The sequence below is a fragment of the Embiotoca jacksoni genome, unplaced genomic scaffold (assembly GCF_022577435.1).
Source record: "Embiotoca jacksoni isolate LCO1_2020_lvr unplaced genomic scaffold, fEmbJac1.0.p SCAF_16, whole genome shotgun sequence".
Classification (NCBI taxonomy): Eukaryota; Metazoa; Chordata; class Actinopteri; family Embiotocidae; genus Embiotoca; species Embiotoca jacksoni.
In genome coordinates, this window is record NW_027185296.1 from 3,904,823 (window position 1) to 3,920,900 (window position 16,078).

Consider the following 16,078-nt stretch of genomic DNA (forward strand, 5'->3'; position numbering starts at 1 on the left):
TTAAAAGTTCATCCATTTTCTCAGAACTATTAACTCAGTTTTATCTTTATTTACTGAAGAACATTTTCACATCCAATTGTTGATTTGTTCAATGCACTTAATTCAAGCTTGTATGGGATTATACTATACATTGGTGATATGGTTATGTAAATCTGCAGGTAAAAACTTTTACTTCTGACTTGTTAAGGTAAAGTTCAACTGCCTTAAAAAGATGCCTGCAGTCCCCGAAATTGGTGAAACTGTCGGTAAAGTGCACTGAATGGACAGTAAATGAACGTGAAAGTCGTGTGTTCAGTGCTGACAATCTGCTACATAATTCTTCTCTTCTGACTGGAGGTGGAGAACCACCGATCAACAGCTGAGCATTCAGGGAACAGACAGTCGTCGGTCTGTCATGTCAGAGACCATTTCCTTGGGAAAAGAGAGTACTTTGGCATTTTTAAGTCGCAGCTTCTCACATCTTAGTCAGTTTCTGTCCTTCTGTGCCAGATAGTAGCTCTCTTGGGAACAACACTTAGGAAACTAGAAGATCCAAGATAAAAAAAAAAAATTAAAAAAAAAAAAAAAAAAGTGCAGTGCAAAGTTGACAGTCTTTACTCATGGAAACCCCATGCAATTACCAAAAAGGAACTTTTCTAGTAGTTGGGACTTATTTACAACGGTGCAGTGGGGCCGTTGTAGTTAAAAAAAAAAAAAAAAAAACACATGATGAAGCCATGGAAGAGGGTATCATATGAAAAAAAAAAAAATAATACATTAACTGGAAAAAAACTAGAATATTCTTTGAGATTAAAGTGTTAAATTTACAAGAAATGTGCTCTGGGTTGGCGCACCTTCTGAGACCCACTCTGTCTGTACGCTCGCTATATGTCAGTATACGAATAAACACTCCTTTGAGGACTTTGAAGTTTGTCAGGCGTAAAAGTTTACTGAGTACACAGAGAGTACACAGAGAGTACACAGAGAGTACACAGCCTTCTCGCAAAACAAAGAACACAGCCTTCTCGCAAAACAAAGAACAAGTTCTAAAGACTGTGTGGTAATAAAATTAACATGTGACCAGAGGTATGCTTTTCAAGCCATCCACTTTAATGAAATGTTGACTACATTTTTAAATACTTCTTCACACGAGCAGATAAAGTATACATTTAAAGTTATAACATACAGCAGAGAAAGAATGTCTTCAGCAAGTGGTCCAACAATCAGGAGGGACTTTATTTGACAGAATGGAACAGTTTGTGCGCCACCTATGGAAGAAGGGAAATGCATTAGCACAAACATACAACAAACTAAAGGGCCTCAAACAGTTTAGCAAAGCAAAAAAAAAAAGTATATTACTTGAGTTACTACTTGTAACACGTAGGTCATACTGTAAGAAAATGGATCCCGTATTTTTGCACATTTTAACCTGATATTGGTTATCAGAGGAAAATGTCTCCGATGTTGCTGCATGCAGCTGTTAACTTTGTGTATTTGTGTGGCAGCTGTGAGGACTAAGGCTTCACTTACACTTGTTAGGCAAAGTTGTCAAGCGAAGAAGAGATTATCTCTATGATATAAGGACACCCTGAACATGATGTTTGTGAAGACCGCGTTTCAAAGAGAAAGCCTCCATCACACATATGCTGAGCTGCAGACTGGAACACTGATGAGAGGACGGAGGACAAGAGAAATATCCTCGAGTGAGACTGAACAGAAAAATGCGCAGAAAGCGCTCGAGGTTCAGATGTATAAGCAAAAGGAGAGATGTGAAAAATCTGTGATAGGCATGAAAAAATTCCAACTGTTGGAACAAAACAACCTGAATGTAGTACATTCAACTTCATATCATGAGGCAACTGTAGAGTTTGCCGTAACCATTGTTGGGGCAGCTTTGGTATCAACCTTTGGCAAAACCAGATCATAGCCAAACTGTAACACAATAAAGTAACTCCTCGTTAATCTTTGATCTTTTGGGGCGGGTTTTTAATCTGTTAACCTTGTTTGGTAAAACTGGCAATTTCACACTTACACAGTGGTCCCGAGCGTGCAGGAAGTCAAACAGCTCCTCTGTACAATCCTCCTCCGTCGCAGACCGAGAGCCAACTCTGGACTCGCATTGCTCCAGACGCTCCTGAGTGTGAACGCAGTGCTCGGTCTCTACGCACTTCTGTCGCAGCGTTTCAAGAGGATCCTGAAACAGAATACGTCCTGAAGTGAGGGACAAACATTCAGTCGCTGACCACTACTTTTCAGTTTCCAAACTGGTATCGAACTAGGATAAACGAAAGACTGGAAACATAATATAATGCAGCCGAACCAAGCCTCAAACTATAGCCTCCAAAATGGCTGTTGAAACTGAACGTATGAGTGTACAGGACGATTTACAGGAGATAACTGCCTGTAGCGAGACAAAAAAAAAAACAACAACACACCCACAGAGAGGCTGAGGAATTATTTTTTTTAGCACATGTATCTATAAATAAAGCTCCAGTGAGGGCGGCAATAGAGACGACCTTGAACAACCCCGTGTCTGGTTATTTTAGGTGATGTATATTATACCGTTCACTAAACAGAAAAATAAAACTAAACAAAAGGGCGTGTAAACGTGGAGTCTGAAAATATATATCCCTGGGCAATTTGGGACAAATCAGATATCACGATATTTTTGACCAGATATCGATACGGCAACGATACTGTGGGGATAACTGTTGATGCTTTCACAAAATACTGACATGATGAGACTTCTGATGAATGATCGTCCGTGGGTATCATGACTAAGCAGGTAAAGACAAACAAACAATAGAAACACCTCAGACCAGAGAAACGAGTTCAGAGAATTACATCAATTTACTGCAATTGAGCTTTCAAAATAAAACCACATCAAACCACGACAATCATAATCTAAGACGATGTCTGGTCTCATATCACGATAATATATAAAAAAATAATACTACAAAATACAGACGCATCGCTCAGCACCACGTTTCTCTTGATTTGAGTCTCAGGTTGAACGTACCACCATTTCTTCCTCTTCCTCCTCTTCTTCCTCCTCCTGAAACAGACACAATCTAATCAATTACATCATTCACCCCCAGCCATCAGACAACATGTATACCTATCGATTATATAAATATTAGCCCGCCGCTGTTACCGAGGATGCGGTTTATTTACGGTGACTTTAATAACCTCTTCAATATCTTTCTTAACACCAATGCTAACGTAAGGTAGCTGATCCTTTAGCTAAGTTAGCCGTTGCTAAAAAAAAATTAGCAAACGTCACGATCATATCTGAGTGGTGTTGAACTTGTAAAAACTACTGACATCCTCGGGCTCTCCGTTCATGATCATCTTCTCCTCGAAAACCATGATTTCCGCTGCTCTTGTCCTTAGCTGACAGGCTGTCAAACACCAAGTGTTGGAGGACACCGCAGGTCACACGATACGAGCAGAGCGGAAGCTCACTGACAAGTTGGCGAAAATAAACCTCACAGCTTCCGGGTGCGACACTTTCAAAATAAAGCTCTCGTTCACTAACTTGGTTAACGTTAAATGTATTGTTGGGTCAAATGTGAATGTAAATACGCAATTGTTTCGAAAGTAACTAAAATACACGTTTATGAAGATATTTTGAGACACTCCTGACTTCAAATTCACTTAATTAGTGAAGACAAAATTGGGATGTAACCACTTTGTACGATCTTGACAAGTTGTCCCGAGGCACAGCAGGCTACAACATATGCTATCTCAACAGATACTATAACATATACCTCCCACTGACACAAATGTTACATTAAAAAGTTGTAAGTTTTCTGTTCAATCGACAACATTTTTATTTTGAGGTCAATCGTCTACTTCCTCTCGGGCCTAGAGTCTAGGCCAAAATGATCTGACACTCTCTGCTACCATCATATGCTGAAAAGTAATACTACACTAGCATAAATTAAATACCTAATTGAAAATATACACCCACACCACTGTCCTCACTGGGCTGTATCTGGTCTGGGGCTGTTTCCATGATTTGGACTAGTCCATTTTAAAATGAGGAAAAACTGTAATGTCACAGCATATATGACAGATTGCACTACACTCAAAACAATAGTTGTTTAAAGGGTTTATTGATTAACAGTGTTTGGCATTACATTTACATGGATAAGGAGGTCAGAGTCCACTGCAGTGCAGATAATATTGAGGCTCCTCAAAGGACAGACAGAGGGTTAATATCACCTGGTAACACATCTATCTGCCTGACAGGAGAAGCAAAGGAAACATAGTCTTCCGTTAGTTAGGCTGTGATTGTACAATGGATTCCGTGTTTTCTGTGATTGTACCCTATGTTGATTGGGATTTCAAAACTCTGCTGGTTTTCACTGCAGTTTTTATCATCACTGCAGATTATATTAAGAACCGTCGGCCGGTCAGCTTTCCTCCAAGACCTCGGGCTCTTCCAATTGTGGGCAACATATTCACCGTGGACCACAACAAGACCCATGAGAGTCTGACACAGGTATTGACCAATCTTATGTCACAGGTCAACTCATGGGACCTGTCCTTCTCTTGTCATGCTTTTTCTATTTTCCAAAATTTTCATTCAGTTAGCAGAGACATATGGAGATGTGTACAGCCTACGAATGGGCCAGAGATGGCTGGTGGTGTTAAATGGGTTTGATGTCCTGAAAGAAGCTCTGGTAACACAGGGAGACAGCCTGGTGGACCGCCCCGAATTCCCACTAGTGGATAATGTATTCCATAAACGAGGTAAGATACATACAGACACAAAACCTGTGCAAAACTTGGCTATTCACCGTTCTCACCTCACTGCTCTTGTGATTCCTGTGATGCAGGAAAGCAAGGTGAATCATATTGACTTTGCATGACTTGAAGTTACATTTCAAGTAATGCTATTGGCCCTTAAAGTAAAGAGTTCTTTTTTTTAATTTGAAAACTTTGATAGACCCTGTATATTTCCGCTCAGGTGTGATTTCCAGCAATGGGAACATATGGAAGCAGCAGAGACGGTTTGCACTTTCGACCCTCAGATATTTTGGATTTGGCAAGAAGTCACTTGAACCTGTCATCTTGGATGAATTTACACATTGTGCAAAAGACATCAGAAGCTATAAAGGTACATATACAACACACAGTGACACATTTGTAACAAACAACTGTTTAATTTACATCAAATTTTCTTTTAATTTGTGGAGGTAAGCCATTTGATCCACGCCTCATCATCAACAACACTGTCTCCAACATCATCTGCTCCCTGGTGTTCGGTCATCGCTTTGAGTACGGTGATAAAAAGTTCAAGAACCTGATACAGATGTTTGACAAGGCCCTCCAGCTGGAAGCCTCCATTTGGGCAGAGGTATTATATTTTAAAACGACTGATGTGTGAAAGAAAATTCCTCTTTGTTAAACAACTTATCATTCATGTCAGAGAATTATTTGGGCACAGGTATGTCACGTTTTCTAATATTCTGTGTCACAAATGGAAGGATGTTCCGCAAGCAAGCATCTTGTCTTTTATAGATGCTAAAATAGTTTATTAGAGGGATGAATAATGATTGGACATATGTTAAAAGGAAACCTGGGGCATTATCCCCGGTTTCTCACTGCAAAAACGGTTAGAATCAATACAAACTATTGTGTTCACAAATGAAAATTCTTTCTTTTAAGCCCCCACAAAAAATGCCAATGGGGTGAGCAAAAAAATAATAATCCTAAAACATCTAAACTATCATAATAAATAAATAAATCCTAAAACAAGTTTTTATTAAAAAAAAAGGCATAGATTTATGCCTGTGCCACTACTTAAAAGCAATTAATTGACAGAAATTAAGATAAAGATGCTTAACACAAGATTATCATTACTCAGATTTCTTTCTAGTCCTGACAAAAATAGACGGAATAACTTGCTGAGACAAATCAAGACCAATTACCTTGAAACAATTCTATTATGCACATGTGGTGCTTGAGAAGATTATCTTTGATGATAAAAATGTGTGAAATAAGGAATTATGGGGTAAACAAAAAAAGTGTAAACAGAGCAACTGCCTCAGAAAAGGAAGACCAAGATTGCTGCACAGTTACCAGCCTCAAAAATCTTCGAGATGAGGCGTAGTCCTGTTCTTCAGCATAAGTATGAGCAACTTATTGTTCCAATGTGTTCCTCTGTGTGCAGCTCTACAACTCATTCCCTCGGCTGATGAGCCTTTTACCAGGTCCTCATCAGATGGTCAACCAGATCTGGAACAATGTGAAGAACTTTGTACAACAAGAGATGAATGAGCACAAGCAGAGCTGGGATCCCTCAGAGCGAAGAGACTATATCGACTGCTACCTGAACGAGATTCAGAAGGTGACTACACATAGAGTTGTATTGCTCAGAATTCATTGCTTATGAAGATCATCAGTGTTCATCTCACATCACATGTCCTTGTTGTGCACCTACATCAGAACTAGTCACTGTTAGTTTCACTGACGTGACACTTTATCGTGACACCACTCTGACTGGTGAATAATGAAAAAGTGCAAAGACACACTATTGCACTTTTTACCAATTATTATAGCTACTGCCTTACAACATTGTTGTTTATGCCTTATTACCAGCAGCATCCACTCATTTTAATTGAAACATTTTTGCAAGGTTTCAACAGCTCTCCAGTACAATTGAGAGGTGAAAGTTCAATTCAAAGTTGCCTTTTTTAAATATTATAACTTGGTTGTAATAGTGCTGATATTGGATTGTTCTCTATTGGTCTGCATGTTTTAACATATGTATTTGCATGTATTCTCAGAATAAGGGGCAGGATGGCAACACTTTTGATGAGGAAAACCTGATCATATGTGTATTAGATCTGTTTGTGGCTGGTTCAGAGACCACATCCACCACCCTGCGCTGGGCCTTCCTCTACATGGCAAAATATCCTGAGATCCAGGGTGAGAGCATTGTACAGGCCATTGAAGCACCTCATTGAATAATTTGTGCATGCGTGACGATAAAAAAAAACTTGCTGGTGATAAGTTTAATGTATAACTATCTGTAGGTTACACTCATCATTCTAGATACGTCTAATATTGTGCAATGATTGGCTCACATCTACCTGGAATATATACTCAATAAATTTAGCATCACCAATTAATAGGGACACAAATCTATTTGATAGTTTGGCAGTGTTGTCTTCTGATTTCTCCACACAAGTCTTAATGAAATACTGTTTCCATTTTTGTGTTTTTCACAGAAAAGGTCCAGGCTGAGATAGACAGAGTGATTGGACAGTCCAGACAGCCATCCATGGAGGACCGTGCACGCCTACCTTACACGGATGCTGTTATCCACGAGACCCAGAGGATGGGCAACATCGTTCCTCTCAGCCTGCCACATTTCACCAGCAGAGACATGCAGCTGAGAGGCTACACGATCCCAAAGGTCAGTTCTCCATCTAGATCAGCAAAAGACACAAACATTAATGTTACATACCATTGTGCATATTTATTAATTGCTATTATGATTACAATCATCAGGGAGTTACTGTAATTGCCAATTTGACCTCTGTGCTGTTCGATAAAAATGAGTGGGAGACGCCCTTCACCTTCAACCCAAAACACTTCCTGAATGAGGAGGGCACGTTTGTGAAACGGGCAGCCTTCATCCCCTTCTCTGCAGGTGAGGAGCAACACATCCATCCATCCATTATCTATACCCGCTTTATCCTGAACAGGGTCATGGTGGCGGAGAGGGGGTTGGAGTGTGGGGAGAGAGAGGGGGCGGGGGGAAGGAGCTGGAGCCTATCCCAGCTCACTTTGGGCGACGGCAGGGTACACCCTGGACAGGTCGCAAGTCTATCAGGAGCAACACAATCAGACAGTTTATTTGTGTCTTTTTATTCTGCCCTGCATAGTGTGACCCAGGGGTGTTGCTCAAACCCCAATTACAGACCGACAGTTACTGATCACTGCACTGCCAAAGTGAAAACAACTCGTTTGTTTTCCTGTCTCAGGTAAGCGGCTGTGTCTCGGGGAGAACTTGGCCAGGATGGAGCTCTTCCTCTTCTTCACCTCCTTCATGCAGCACTTCACCGTGTCCATGCCTGCTGGGGTGAAGCCTGAGCTTGACTACTGCTTCGGTGTCACTCTGGCACCCAAGTCATATGAAATATGTATAACCTCACGTTAAGTAGTATAAACATTTTCATACATTATTTTCTGGTGTCACCACTTTCAGGGCTTGGAGAATGTCATGAGCTGAATTTCTGCAGTGATCATCTTCATTTCATATTCTTCTTTGTCCTTCACTTATTTTTGTGAATAATCACATCTGAAGGATGGCTATGAGACTGAAATGGCAATGCCAGCAGTAAAACGACCATATCTATGGGACCCATGGATGTGTTAAGAAATTGTTATGGTTATTTTTTTAATACTAAATAATGAGTTGATGATGAAAATAATCCTTTGGTACCATAGATGTTCTGTGGTACAGTCTATGGTAGGCTAAAATATAAATTATAGGTTTAACCAATCTATGTCCATACAATCTAACTTTACGTAATCAGTTATTAAAAAATAATAATAAGCACTACTAACTGTAGGGCAAGAATATGTCAAATTTTACCAAACTGAGATAATCTGAATTTCTGACTGGACCAGTCACCTGTCTAGACAGGTGAACACAACACAGTAGAGAAAGGTAGAGTCCAAAGTCCAGGTAAGGTCCAAAGGTAATGAGATATTGACCAAGAATACCAGCAATCGCTGGTGGCAGACTGGGAGTAGATATACTGACAAGCAGAGTTGTTTCAGGTGAGCAGATTGGGGAACTGGGAGCAGGTGAGGTGGATGTGGCAGGCAGGAGACCGGACACAGAGAGACTGGTGACTTCTGGTGGGTGAAGGGACTGATACAGGGAATAAACCGAACAACTGAAGAACACAAAGACCAAAACCATGACAAGTTTCACAAGAATTATAAAGTAAACAAGGTCATGAACCTCTGTGTATTGGATAAAAGGGCAACTATCAGTACTACAGTGATAATAACATGATATACTGCCATGCACTGCAGTTACGGTCTATGGGTATAAATTACTTTCAACAAAAACACACAAACTATTGTTATTGTGAGCTGTTTTGTGAGTCGAATACAGAGAAGTTGAAAGAGACAGTCCAGTTCTGACATTCACACAAGTTTAAAATCTATGATTGCAACCTTAAAAAAATAAAGTAGGCCAGGTGTGTTTGTGTGACAGCTTATCCTGAAGTGAACTCTTACACCGACAGATGTTATTAGGCAATCATTGACAAGAGCACATAGACTTTAAAAATACTGATAAAAGGACAATTAATTAAACATTTTATAGCTCTCAGCTGCCATATACAAAGTAGATTTTGTATTAGGGAATATTTCTTCAGAAACGCAAATATTACATGATTTGTTTACAAAACTGATTTAAAGATGTCAATATGTCACAGACCAAATAAATTGCATTTATGATACAGTTATGTCCCATTTTCATTTCAACATAGAGGCTGACATTAGGTTGAAACTGTCCTCAGAGAAGCCACAACACGCTCGCACTCTTTCAGTTACAGTTAATTCCACAGGTTACAGATTGTAGTATTTCAGTCATTGTTTCTAAGCCTTCACATGTGGTCCTAAATGTTGCCTGGCGGGTGATATTTCCTCGTGACGAGCAGCTTTTCCTGTATTCAGTGCTGCTTATCTACCTTTCCTCTCTGGACACTGGATTTTGTAGCCCACCCTGTAGGCCTGCAGGTACACACGTGCCTGGTTTATCCTGAAATCACAACCACAAAGCATATGTTAACGTATGCTAAAATTATGGTCCACTGTGACACACGTCTCACATTTAGTCATGAACCATTTATCAATACTTTTATGCCATGCTTAATCTATGTAAATAAGTACATAAGGAAGAAAGTTCTTGGAAGTTAACTTTTCTTATAAGACATTGAACAGTCCAGTCAATAAAAATTCCTCTTACTGCAAACAGATAACAACTGTATAAACTACTTAGTGCTTCAGAATGTAGTAGGGAGAGAAATAACCTGTATTTAGTGCAAAGGTGAACTCCTAAGGGTCCACAGCGGTCCATATAACTCTCCCTAAACGCCTTCCTCACCGCTCGAGCCATACTGACCACCGTGGTGACCACAGGGCAGGTCCTAGAACACACATAAACACAAAGATCCATGAGAGTGCGGTGCAATATTTTAAGAGCATGATAACTGTCTAAATGCAGGTTCAAAAAGTTATCAAATGATTGGAATGATGCTGCCTCTCAAGAATCACTTTTGTCCCACACTGACTCGATTAAGTGATCAGCAATGTCCTGTTTTTCAATGTCATTTTTCTCTCAAGACTGAAACAGGAAGGACGAAAAACGTTCATTGTGATACATTATCTTGACACCAGAAAACTTGAGTTTGAAGTAGTAAAAGAATAGTCCTTACGTCAACTCTTGGTCAGACACTGTATTGCCATGTATTTTAGCAAATTTGATCTGTTTTCATACGAGAGCTTAATGCTTAGCAGCACAGTTAACACAGTGCAATGCACCAGAAATGACAGTGCAGAATCCATCAGGAAAATACAGGCTCTGTAATATGAGCCAGAGACATGTTATTTACTGATGTTATCTACTTGGGAAAAAGAAAAGTAAACTAAAAAAGGAGACCAGCAATGAGCAGGAGACTGGCAGAAGCTCACTGAGAAGCTGTTGTTATTTGTGACTCCACTGTTGGCACTGATTATACTTACAGTCTCTCACAGCGCAGGCCTGCAGCGCCCTCTGGCGATCATATCTGAGTGGTGTTGAACTTGTAAAAACTACTGACATCCTCGGGCTCTCCGTTCATGATCATCTTCTCCCCGAAAACCATGATTTCCGCTGCTCTTGTCCTTAGCTGACAGGCTGTCAAACACCAAGTGTTGGAGGACACCGCAGGTCACACGATACGAGCAGAGCGGAAGCTCACTGACAAGTTGGCGAAAATAAACCTCACAGCTTCCGGGTGCGACACTTTCAAAATAAAGCTCTCGTTCACTAACTTGGTTAACGTTAAATGTATTGTTGGGTCAAATGTGAATATAAATACGCAATTGTTTCGAAAGTAACTAAAATACACGTTTATGAAGATATTTTGAGACACTCCTGACTTCAAATTCACTTAATTAGTGAAGACAAAATTGGGATGTAACCACTTTGTACGATCTTGACAAGTTGTCCCGAGGCACAGCAGGCTACAACATATGCTATCTCAACAGATACTATAACATATACCTCCCACTGACACAAATGTTACGTTAAAAAGTTGTAAGTTTTCTGTTCAATCGACAACATTTTTATTTTGAGGTCAATCGTCTACTTCCTCTCGGGCCTAGAGTCTAGGCCAAAATGATCTGACACTCTCTGCTACCATCATATGCTGAAAAGTAATACTACACTAACATAAATTAAATACCTAATTGAAAATATACACCCACACCACTGTCCTCACTGGGCTGTATCTGGTCTGGGGCTGTTTCCATGATTTGGACTAGTCCATTTTAAAATGAGGAAAAACTGTGATGCCACAGCATATACGATAGATTGCATTACACTCAAAACAATATTTGTTTAAAGGGTTATTGATTTTCAGTGTTTGGCATTACATTTCCATGGATAAGGAGGTCAGAGTCCAGTGCAGTGCCAAAGATATTATTGAGGCCCCTCAAAGGACAGACAGAGGGTTAATATCACCTGGTAACACATCTATCTGCCTGACAGGAGAAGCAAAGGAAACATAGTCTTCCGTTAGTTAGGCTGTGATTGTACAATGGATTCCGTGTTTTCTGTGATTGTACCCTATGTTGATTGGGATTTCAAAACTCTGCTGGTTTTCACTGCAGTTTTTATCATCACTGCAGATTATATTAAGAACCGTCGGCCGGTCAGCTTTCCTCCAAGACCTCGGGCTCTTCCAATTGTGGGCAACATATTCACTGTGGACCACAACAAGACCCATGAGAGTCTGACACAGGTATTGACCAATCTTATGTCACAGGTCAACTCATGGGACCTGTCCTTCTCTTGTCATGCTTTTTCTATTTTCCAAAATTTTCATTCAGTTAGCAGAGACATATGGAGATGTGTACAGCCTACGAATGGGCCAGAGATGGCTGGTGGTGTTAAATGGGTTTGATGTCCTGAAAGAAGCTCTGGTAACACAGGGAGACAGCCTGGTGGACCGCCCCGAAATCCCACTACTAGACGATGTATTCCATAAACTAGGTAAGATACACACAGACACAAAACCTGTGCAAAACTTGGCTATTCACCGTTCTCACCTCACTGCTCTTGTGATTCCTGTGATGCAGGAAAGCAAGGTGAATCATATTGACTTTGCATGACTTGAAGTTCCATTTCAAGTAATGCTATTGGCCCTTAAAGTAAAGAGTTCTTTTCTTAATTTGAAAACTTTGATAGACCCTGTATATTTCCGCTCAGGTGTGGTTTTCAGCAATGGGAACATATGGAAGCAGCAGAGACGGTTTGCACTTTCGACCCTCAGATATTTTGGATTTGGCAAGAAGTCACTTGAACCTGTCATCCTGGATGAATTTACACATTGTGCAAAAGACATCAGAAGCTATAAAGGTACATATACAACACACAGTGACACATTTGTAACAAACAACTGTTTAATTTACATCAAATTTTCTTTTAATTTGTGGAGGTAAGCCATTTGATCCACGCCTCATCATCAACAACACTGTCTCCAACATCATCTGCTCCCTGATGTTCGGTCATCGCTTTGAGTACGGTGATAAAAAGTTCAAGAACCTGATACAGATGTTTGACAAGGCCCTCCAGCTGGAAGCCTCCATTTGGGCAGAGGTATTATATTTTAAAACGACTGATGTGTGAAAGAAAATTCCTCTTTGTTAAACAACTTATCATTCATGTCAGAGAATTATTTGGGCACAGGTATGTCACGTTTTCTAATATTCTGTGTCACAAATGGAAGGATGTTCAGCAAGCAAGCATCTTGTCTTTTATAGATGCTAAAATAGTTTATTAGAGGGATGAATAATGATTGGACATATGTTAAAAGGAAACCTGGGGCATTATCCCCGGTTTCTCACTGCAAAAACGGTTAGAATCAATACAAACTATTGTGTTCACAAATGAAAATTCTTTCTTTTAAGCCCCCACAAAAAATGCCAATGGGGTGAGCAAAAAAATAATAATCCTAAAACATCTAAACTATCATAATAAATAAATAAATCCTAAAACAAGTTTTTATTAAAAAAGGCATAGATTTATGCCTGTGCCACTACTTAAAAGCAATTAATTGACAGAAATTAAGATAAAGATGCTTAACACAAGATTATCATTACTCAGATTTCTTTCTAGTCCTGACAAAAATAGACGGAATAACTTGCTGAGACAAATCAAGACCAATTACCTTGAAACAATTCTATTATGCACATGTGGTGCTTGAGAAGATTATCTTTGATGATAAAAATGTGTGAAATAAGGAATTATGGGGTAAACAAAAAAAGTGTAAACAGAGCAACTGCCTCAGAAAAGGAAGACCAAGATTGCTGCACAGTTACCAGCCTCAAAAATCTTCGAGATGAGGCGTAGTCCTGTTCTTCAGCATAAGTATGAGCAACTTATTGTTCCAATGTGTTCCTCTGTGTGCAGCTCTACAACTCATTCCCTCGGCTGATGAGCCTTTTACCAGGTCCTCATCAGATGGTCAACCAGATCTGGAACAATGTGAAGAACTTTGTACAACAAGAGATGAATGAGCACAAGCAGAGCTGGGATCCCTCAGAGCGAAGAGACTATATCGACTGCTACCTGAACGAGATTCAGAAGGTGACTACACATAGAGTTGTATTGCTCAGAATTCATTGCTTATGAAGATCATCAGTGTTCATCTCACATCACATGTCCTTGTTGTGCACCTACATCAGAACTAGTCACTGTTAGTTTCACTGACGTGACACTTTATCGTGACACCACTCTGACTGGTGAATAATGAAAAAGTGCAAAGACACACTATTGCACTTTTTACCAATTATTATAGCTACTGCCTTACAACATTGTTGTTTATGCCTTATTACCAGCAGCATCCACTCATTTTAATCGAAACATTTTTGCAAGGTTTCAACAGCTCTCCAGTACAATTGAGAGGTGAAAGTTCAATTCAAAGTTGCCTTTTTTAAATATTATAACTTGGTTGTAATAGTGCTGATATTGGATTGTTCTCTATTGGTCTGCATGTTTTAACATATGTATTTGCATGTATTCTTAGAATAAGGGGCAGGATGGCAACACTTTTGATGAGGAAAACCTGATCATATGTGTATTAGATCTGTTTGTGGCTGGTTCAGAGACCACATCCACCACCCTGCGCTGGGCCTTCCTCTACATGGCAAAATATCCTGAGATCCAGGGTGAGAGCATTGTACAGGCCATTGAAGCACCTCACTGAATAATTTGTGCATGCGTGACGATAAAAAAAACTTGCTGGTGATAAGTTTAATGTATAACTATCTGTAGGTTACACTCATCATTCTAGATACGTCTAATATTGTGCAATGATTGGTGCACATCTACCTGGAATATATACTCAATAAATTTAGCATCACCAATTAATAGGGACACAAATCTATTTGATAGTTTGGCAGTGTTGCCTTCTGATTTCTCCACACAAGTCTTAATGAAATACTGTTTCCATTTTTGTGTTTTTCACAGAAAAGGTCCAGGCTGAGATAGACAGAGTGATTGGACAGTCCAGACAGCCATCCATGGAGGACCGTGCATGCCTACCTTACACGGATGCTGTTATCCACGAGACCCAGAGGATGGGCAACATCGTTCCTCTCAGCCTGCCACATTTCACCAGCAGAGACATGCAGCTGAGAGGCTACACGATCCCAAAGGTCAGTTCTCCATCTAGTGCAGCAAAAGACACAAACATTAATGTTACATACCATTGTGCATATTTATTAATTGCTATTATGATTACAATCATCAGGGAATTACTGTAATTGCCAATTTGACCTCTGTGCTGTTCGATAAAAATGAGTGGGAGACGCCCTTCACCTTCAACCCAAAACACTTCCTGAATGAGGAGGGCACGTTTGTGAAACGGGCAGCCTTCATCCCCTTCTCTGCAGGTGAGGAGCAACACATCCATCCATCCATTATCTATACCCGCTTTATCCTGAACAGGGTCATGGTGGCGGAGAGGGGGTTGGAGTGTGGGGAGAGAGAGGGGGCGGGGGGAAGGAGCTGGAGCCTATCCCAGCTCACTTTGGGCGACGGCAGGGTGCACCCTGGACAGGTCGCAAGTCTATCAGGAGCAACACAATCAGACAGTTTATTTGTGTCTTTTTATTCTGCCCTGCATAGTGTGACCCAGGGGTGTTGCTCAAACCCCAATTACAGACTGACAGTTACTGATCACTGCACTGCCAAAGTGAAAACAACTCTTGTTTGTTTTCCTGTCTCAGGTAAGCGGCTGTGTCTCGGGGAGAACTTGGCCAGGATGGAGCTCTTCCTCTTCTTCACCTCCTTCATGCAGCACTTCACCGTGTCCATGCCTGCTGGGGTGAAGCCTGAGCTGGACTACTGCTTCGGTGTCACTCTGGCACCCAAATCATATGAAATATGTGTAACCTCACGTTAAGTAGTATAAACATTTTCATACATTATTTTCTGGTGTCACCACTTTCAGGGCTTGGAGAATGTCATGAGCTGAATTTCTGCAGTGATCATCTTCATTTCATATTCTTCTTTGTCCTTCACTTATTTTTGTGAATAATCACATCTGAAGGATGGCTATGAGACAGAAATGGCAATGCCAGCAGTAAAACGACCATATCTATGGGACCCATGGATGTGTTAAGAAATTGTTATGGTTATTTTTTTAATACTAAATAATGAGTTGATGATGAAAATAATCCTTTGGTACCATAGATGTTCTGTGGTACAGTCTATGGTAGGCTAAAATATAAATTATAGGTTTAACCAATCTGTGTCCATACAATCTAACTTTACGTAATCAGTTATTAAAAAATA

General features: G+C 40.2%; 3 protein-coding genes and 1 long non-coding RNA gene across 4 annotated transcripts; 2 read left to right on the plus strand and 2 right to left on the minus strand.

The window, feature by feature from the left end:
* Positions 1-901: 901 nt before the first annotated feature.
* On the minus strand, positions 902-3,445 carry uqcrh (ubiquinol-cytochrome c reductase hinge protein). The gene is made up of 4 exons (XM_069150362.1): positions 3,304-3,445; positions 2,999-3,034; positions 2,012-2,173; positions 902-1,247 (listed from the first exon to the last, which is right to left on the minus strand). The coding sequence occupies exons 1-4, from the start codon at positions 3,346-3,348 to the stop codon at positions 1,215-1,217; spliced, it is 276 nt and encodes a 91-aa protein (XP_069006463.1). The 5' UTR covers positions 3,349-3,445; the 3' UTR covers positions 902-1,214.
* Positions 3,446-4,193: 748 nt separating this feature from the next.
* On the plus strand, positions 4,194-8,500 carry LOC138198734 (cytochrome P450 2J2-like). Its single transcript, XM_069150327.1, has 9 exons — positions 4,194-4,486; positions 4,575-4,737; positions 4,955-5,104; positions 5,184-5,344; positions 6,161-6,337; positions 6,777-6,918; positions 7,221-7,408; positions 7,504-7,645; positions 7,980-8,500. Exons 1-9 carry the CDS (start codon positions 4,283-4,285, stop codon positions 8,153-8,155), a joined length of 1,503 nt encoding a protein of 500 aa, XP_069006428.1. The 5' UTR covers positions 4,194-4,282; the 3' UTR covers positions 8,156-8,500.
* Positions 8,501-8,943: 443 nt separating this feature from the next.
* Positions 8,944-10,988, minus strand: LOC138198757 (uncharacterized). Its single transcript, XR_011178296.1, has 3 exons — positions 10,759-10,988; positions 10,047-10,163; positions 8,944-9,775 (listed from the first exon to the last, which is right to left on the minus strand). It is a non-coding gene; the product is annotated as an uncharacterized lncRNA (long non-coding RNA).
* Positions 10,989-11,729: 741 nt separating this feature from the next.
* LOC138198733 (cytochrome P450 2J2-like) lies at positions 11,730-15,711 on the plus strand. Its single transcript, XM_069150326.1, has 9 exons — positions 11,730-12,020; positions 12,109-12,271; positions 12,488-12,637; positions 12,717-12,877; positions 13,691-13,867; positions 14,307-14,448; positions 14,750-14,937; positions 15,033-15,174; positions 15,511-15,711. Exons 1-9 carry the CDS (start codon positions 11,817-11,819, stop codon positions 15,684-15,686), a joined length of 1,503 nt encoding a protein of 500 aa, XP_069006427.1. The 5' UTR covers positions 11,730-11,816; the 3' UTR covers positions 15,687-15,711.
* Positions 15,712-16,078: the final 367 nt, after the last annotated feature.

Coding starts and splice junctions, on each gene's coding strand:
- LOC138198734 (XM_069150327.1), top strand. CDS start 4,283: ATGGATTCCGTGTTTTCTGTGATTGTACCCTATGTTGATTGGGATTTC. Junction 5,345..6,160: donor AAGCCTCCATTTGGGCAGAG/GTATTATATTTT, acceptor CTCTGTGTGCAG/CTCTACAACTCATTCCCTCG. Junction 6,338..6,776: donor ACCTGAACGAGATTCAGAAG/GTGACTACACAT, acceptor ATGTATTCTCAG/AATAAGGGGCAGGATGGCAA.
- LOC138198733 (XM_069150326.1), top strand. CDS start 11,817: ATGGATTCCGTGTTTTCTGTGATTGTACCCTATGTTGATTGGGATTTC. Junction 12,272..12,487: donor CGATGTATTCCATAAACTAG/GTAAGATACACA, acceptor ATTTCCGCTCAG/GTGTGGTTTTCAGCAATGGG. Junction 14,449..14,749: donor AAAATATCCTGAGATCCAGG/GTGAGAGCATTG, acceptor TGTTTTTCACAG/AAAAGGTCCAGGCTGAGATA.
- uqcrh (XM_069150362.1), bottom strand. CDS start 3,348: ATGGTTTTCGAGGAGAAGATGATCATGAACGGAGAGCCCGAGGAT. Junction 3,035..3,303: donor TGAACGGAGAGCCCGAGGAT/GTCAGTAGTTTT, acceptor TGTCTGTTTCAG/GAGGAGGAAGAAGAGGAGGA. Junction 2,174..2,998: donor AGGAAGAGGAAGAAATGGTG/GTACGTTCAACC, acceptor ATTCTGTTTCAG/GATCCTCTTGAAACGCTGCG.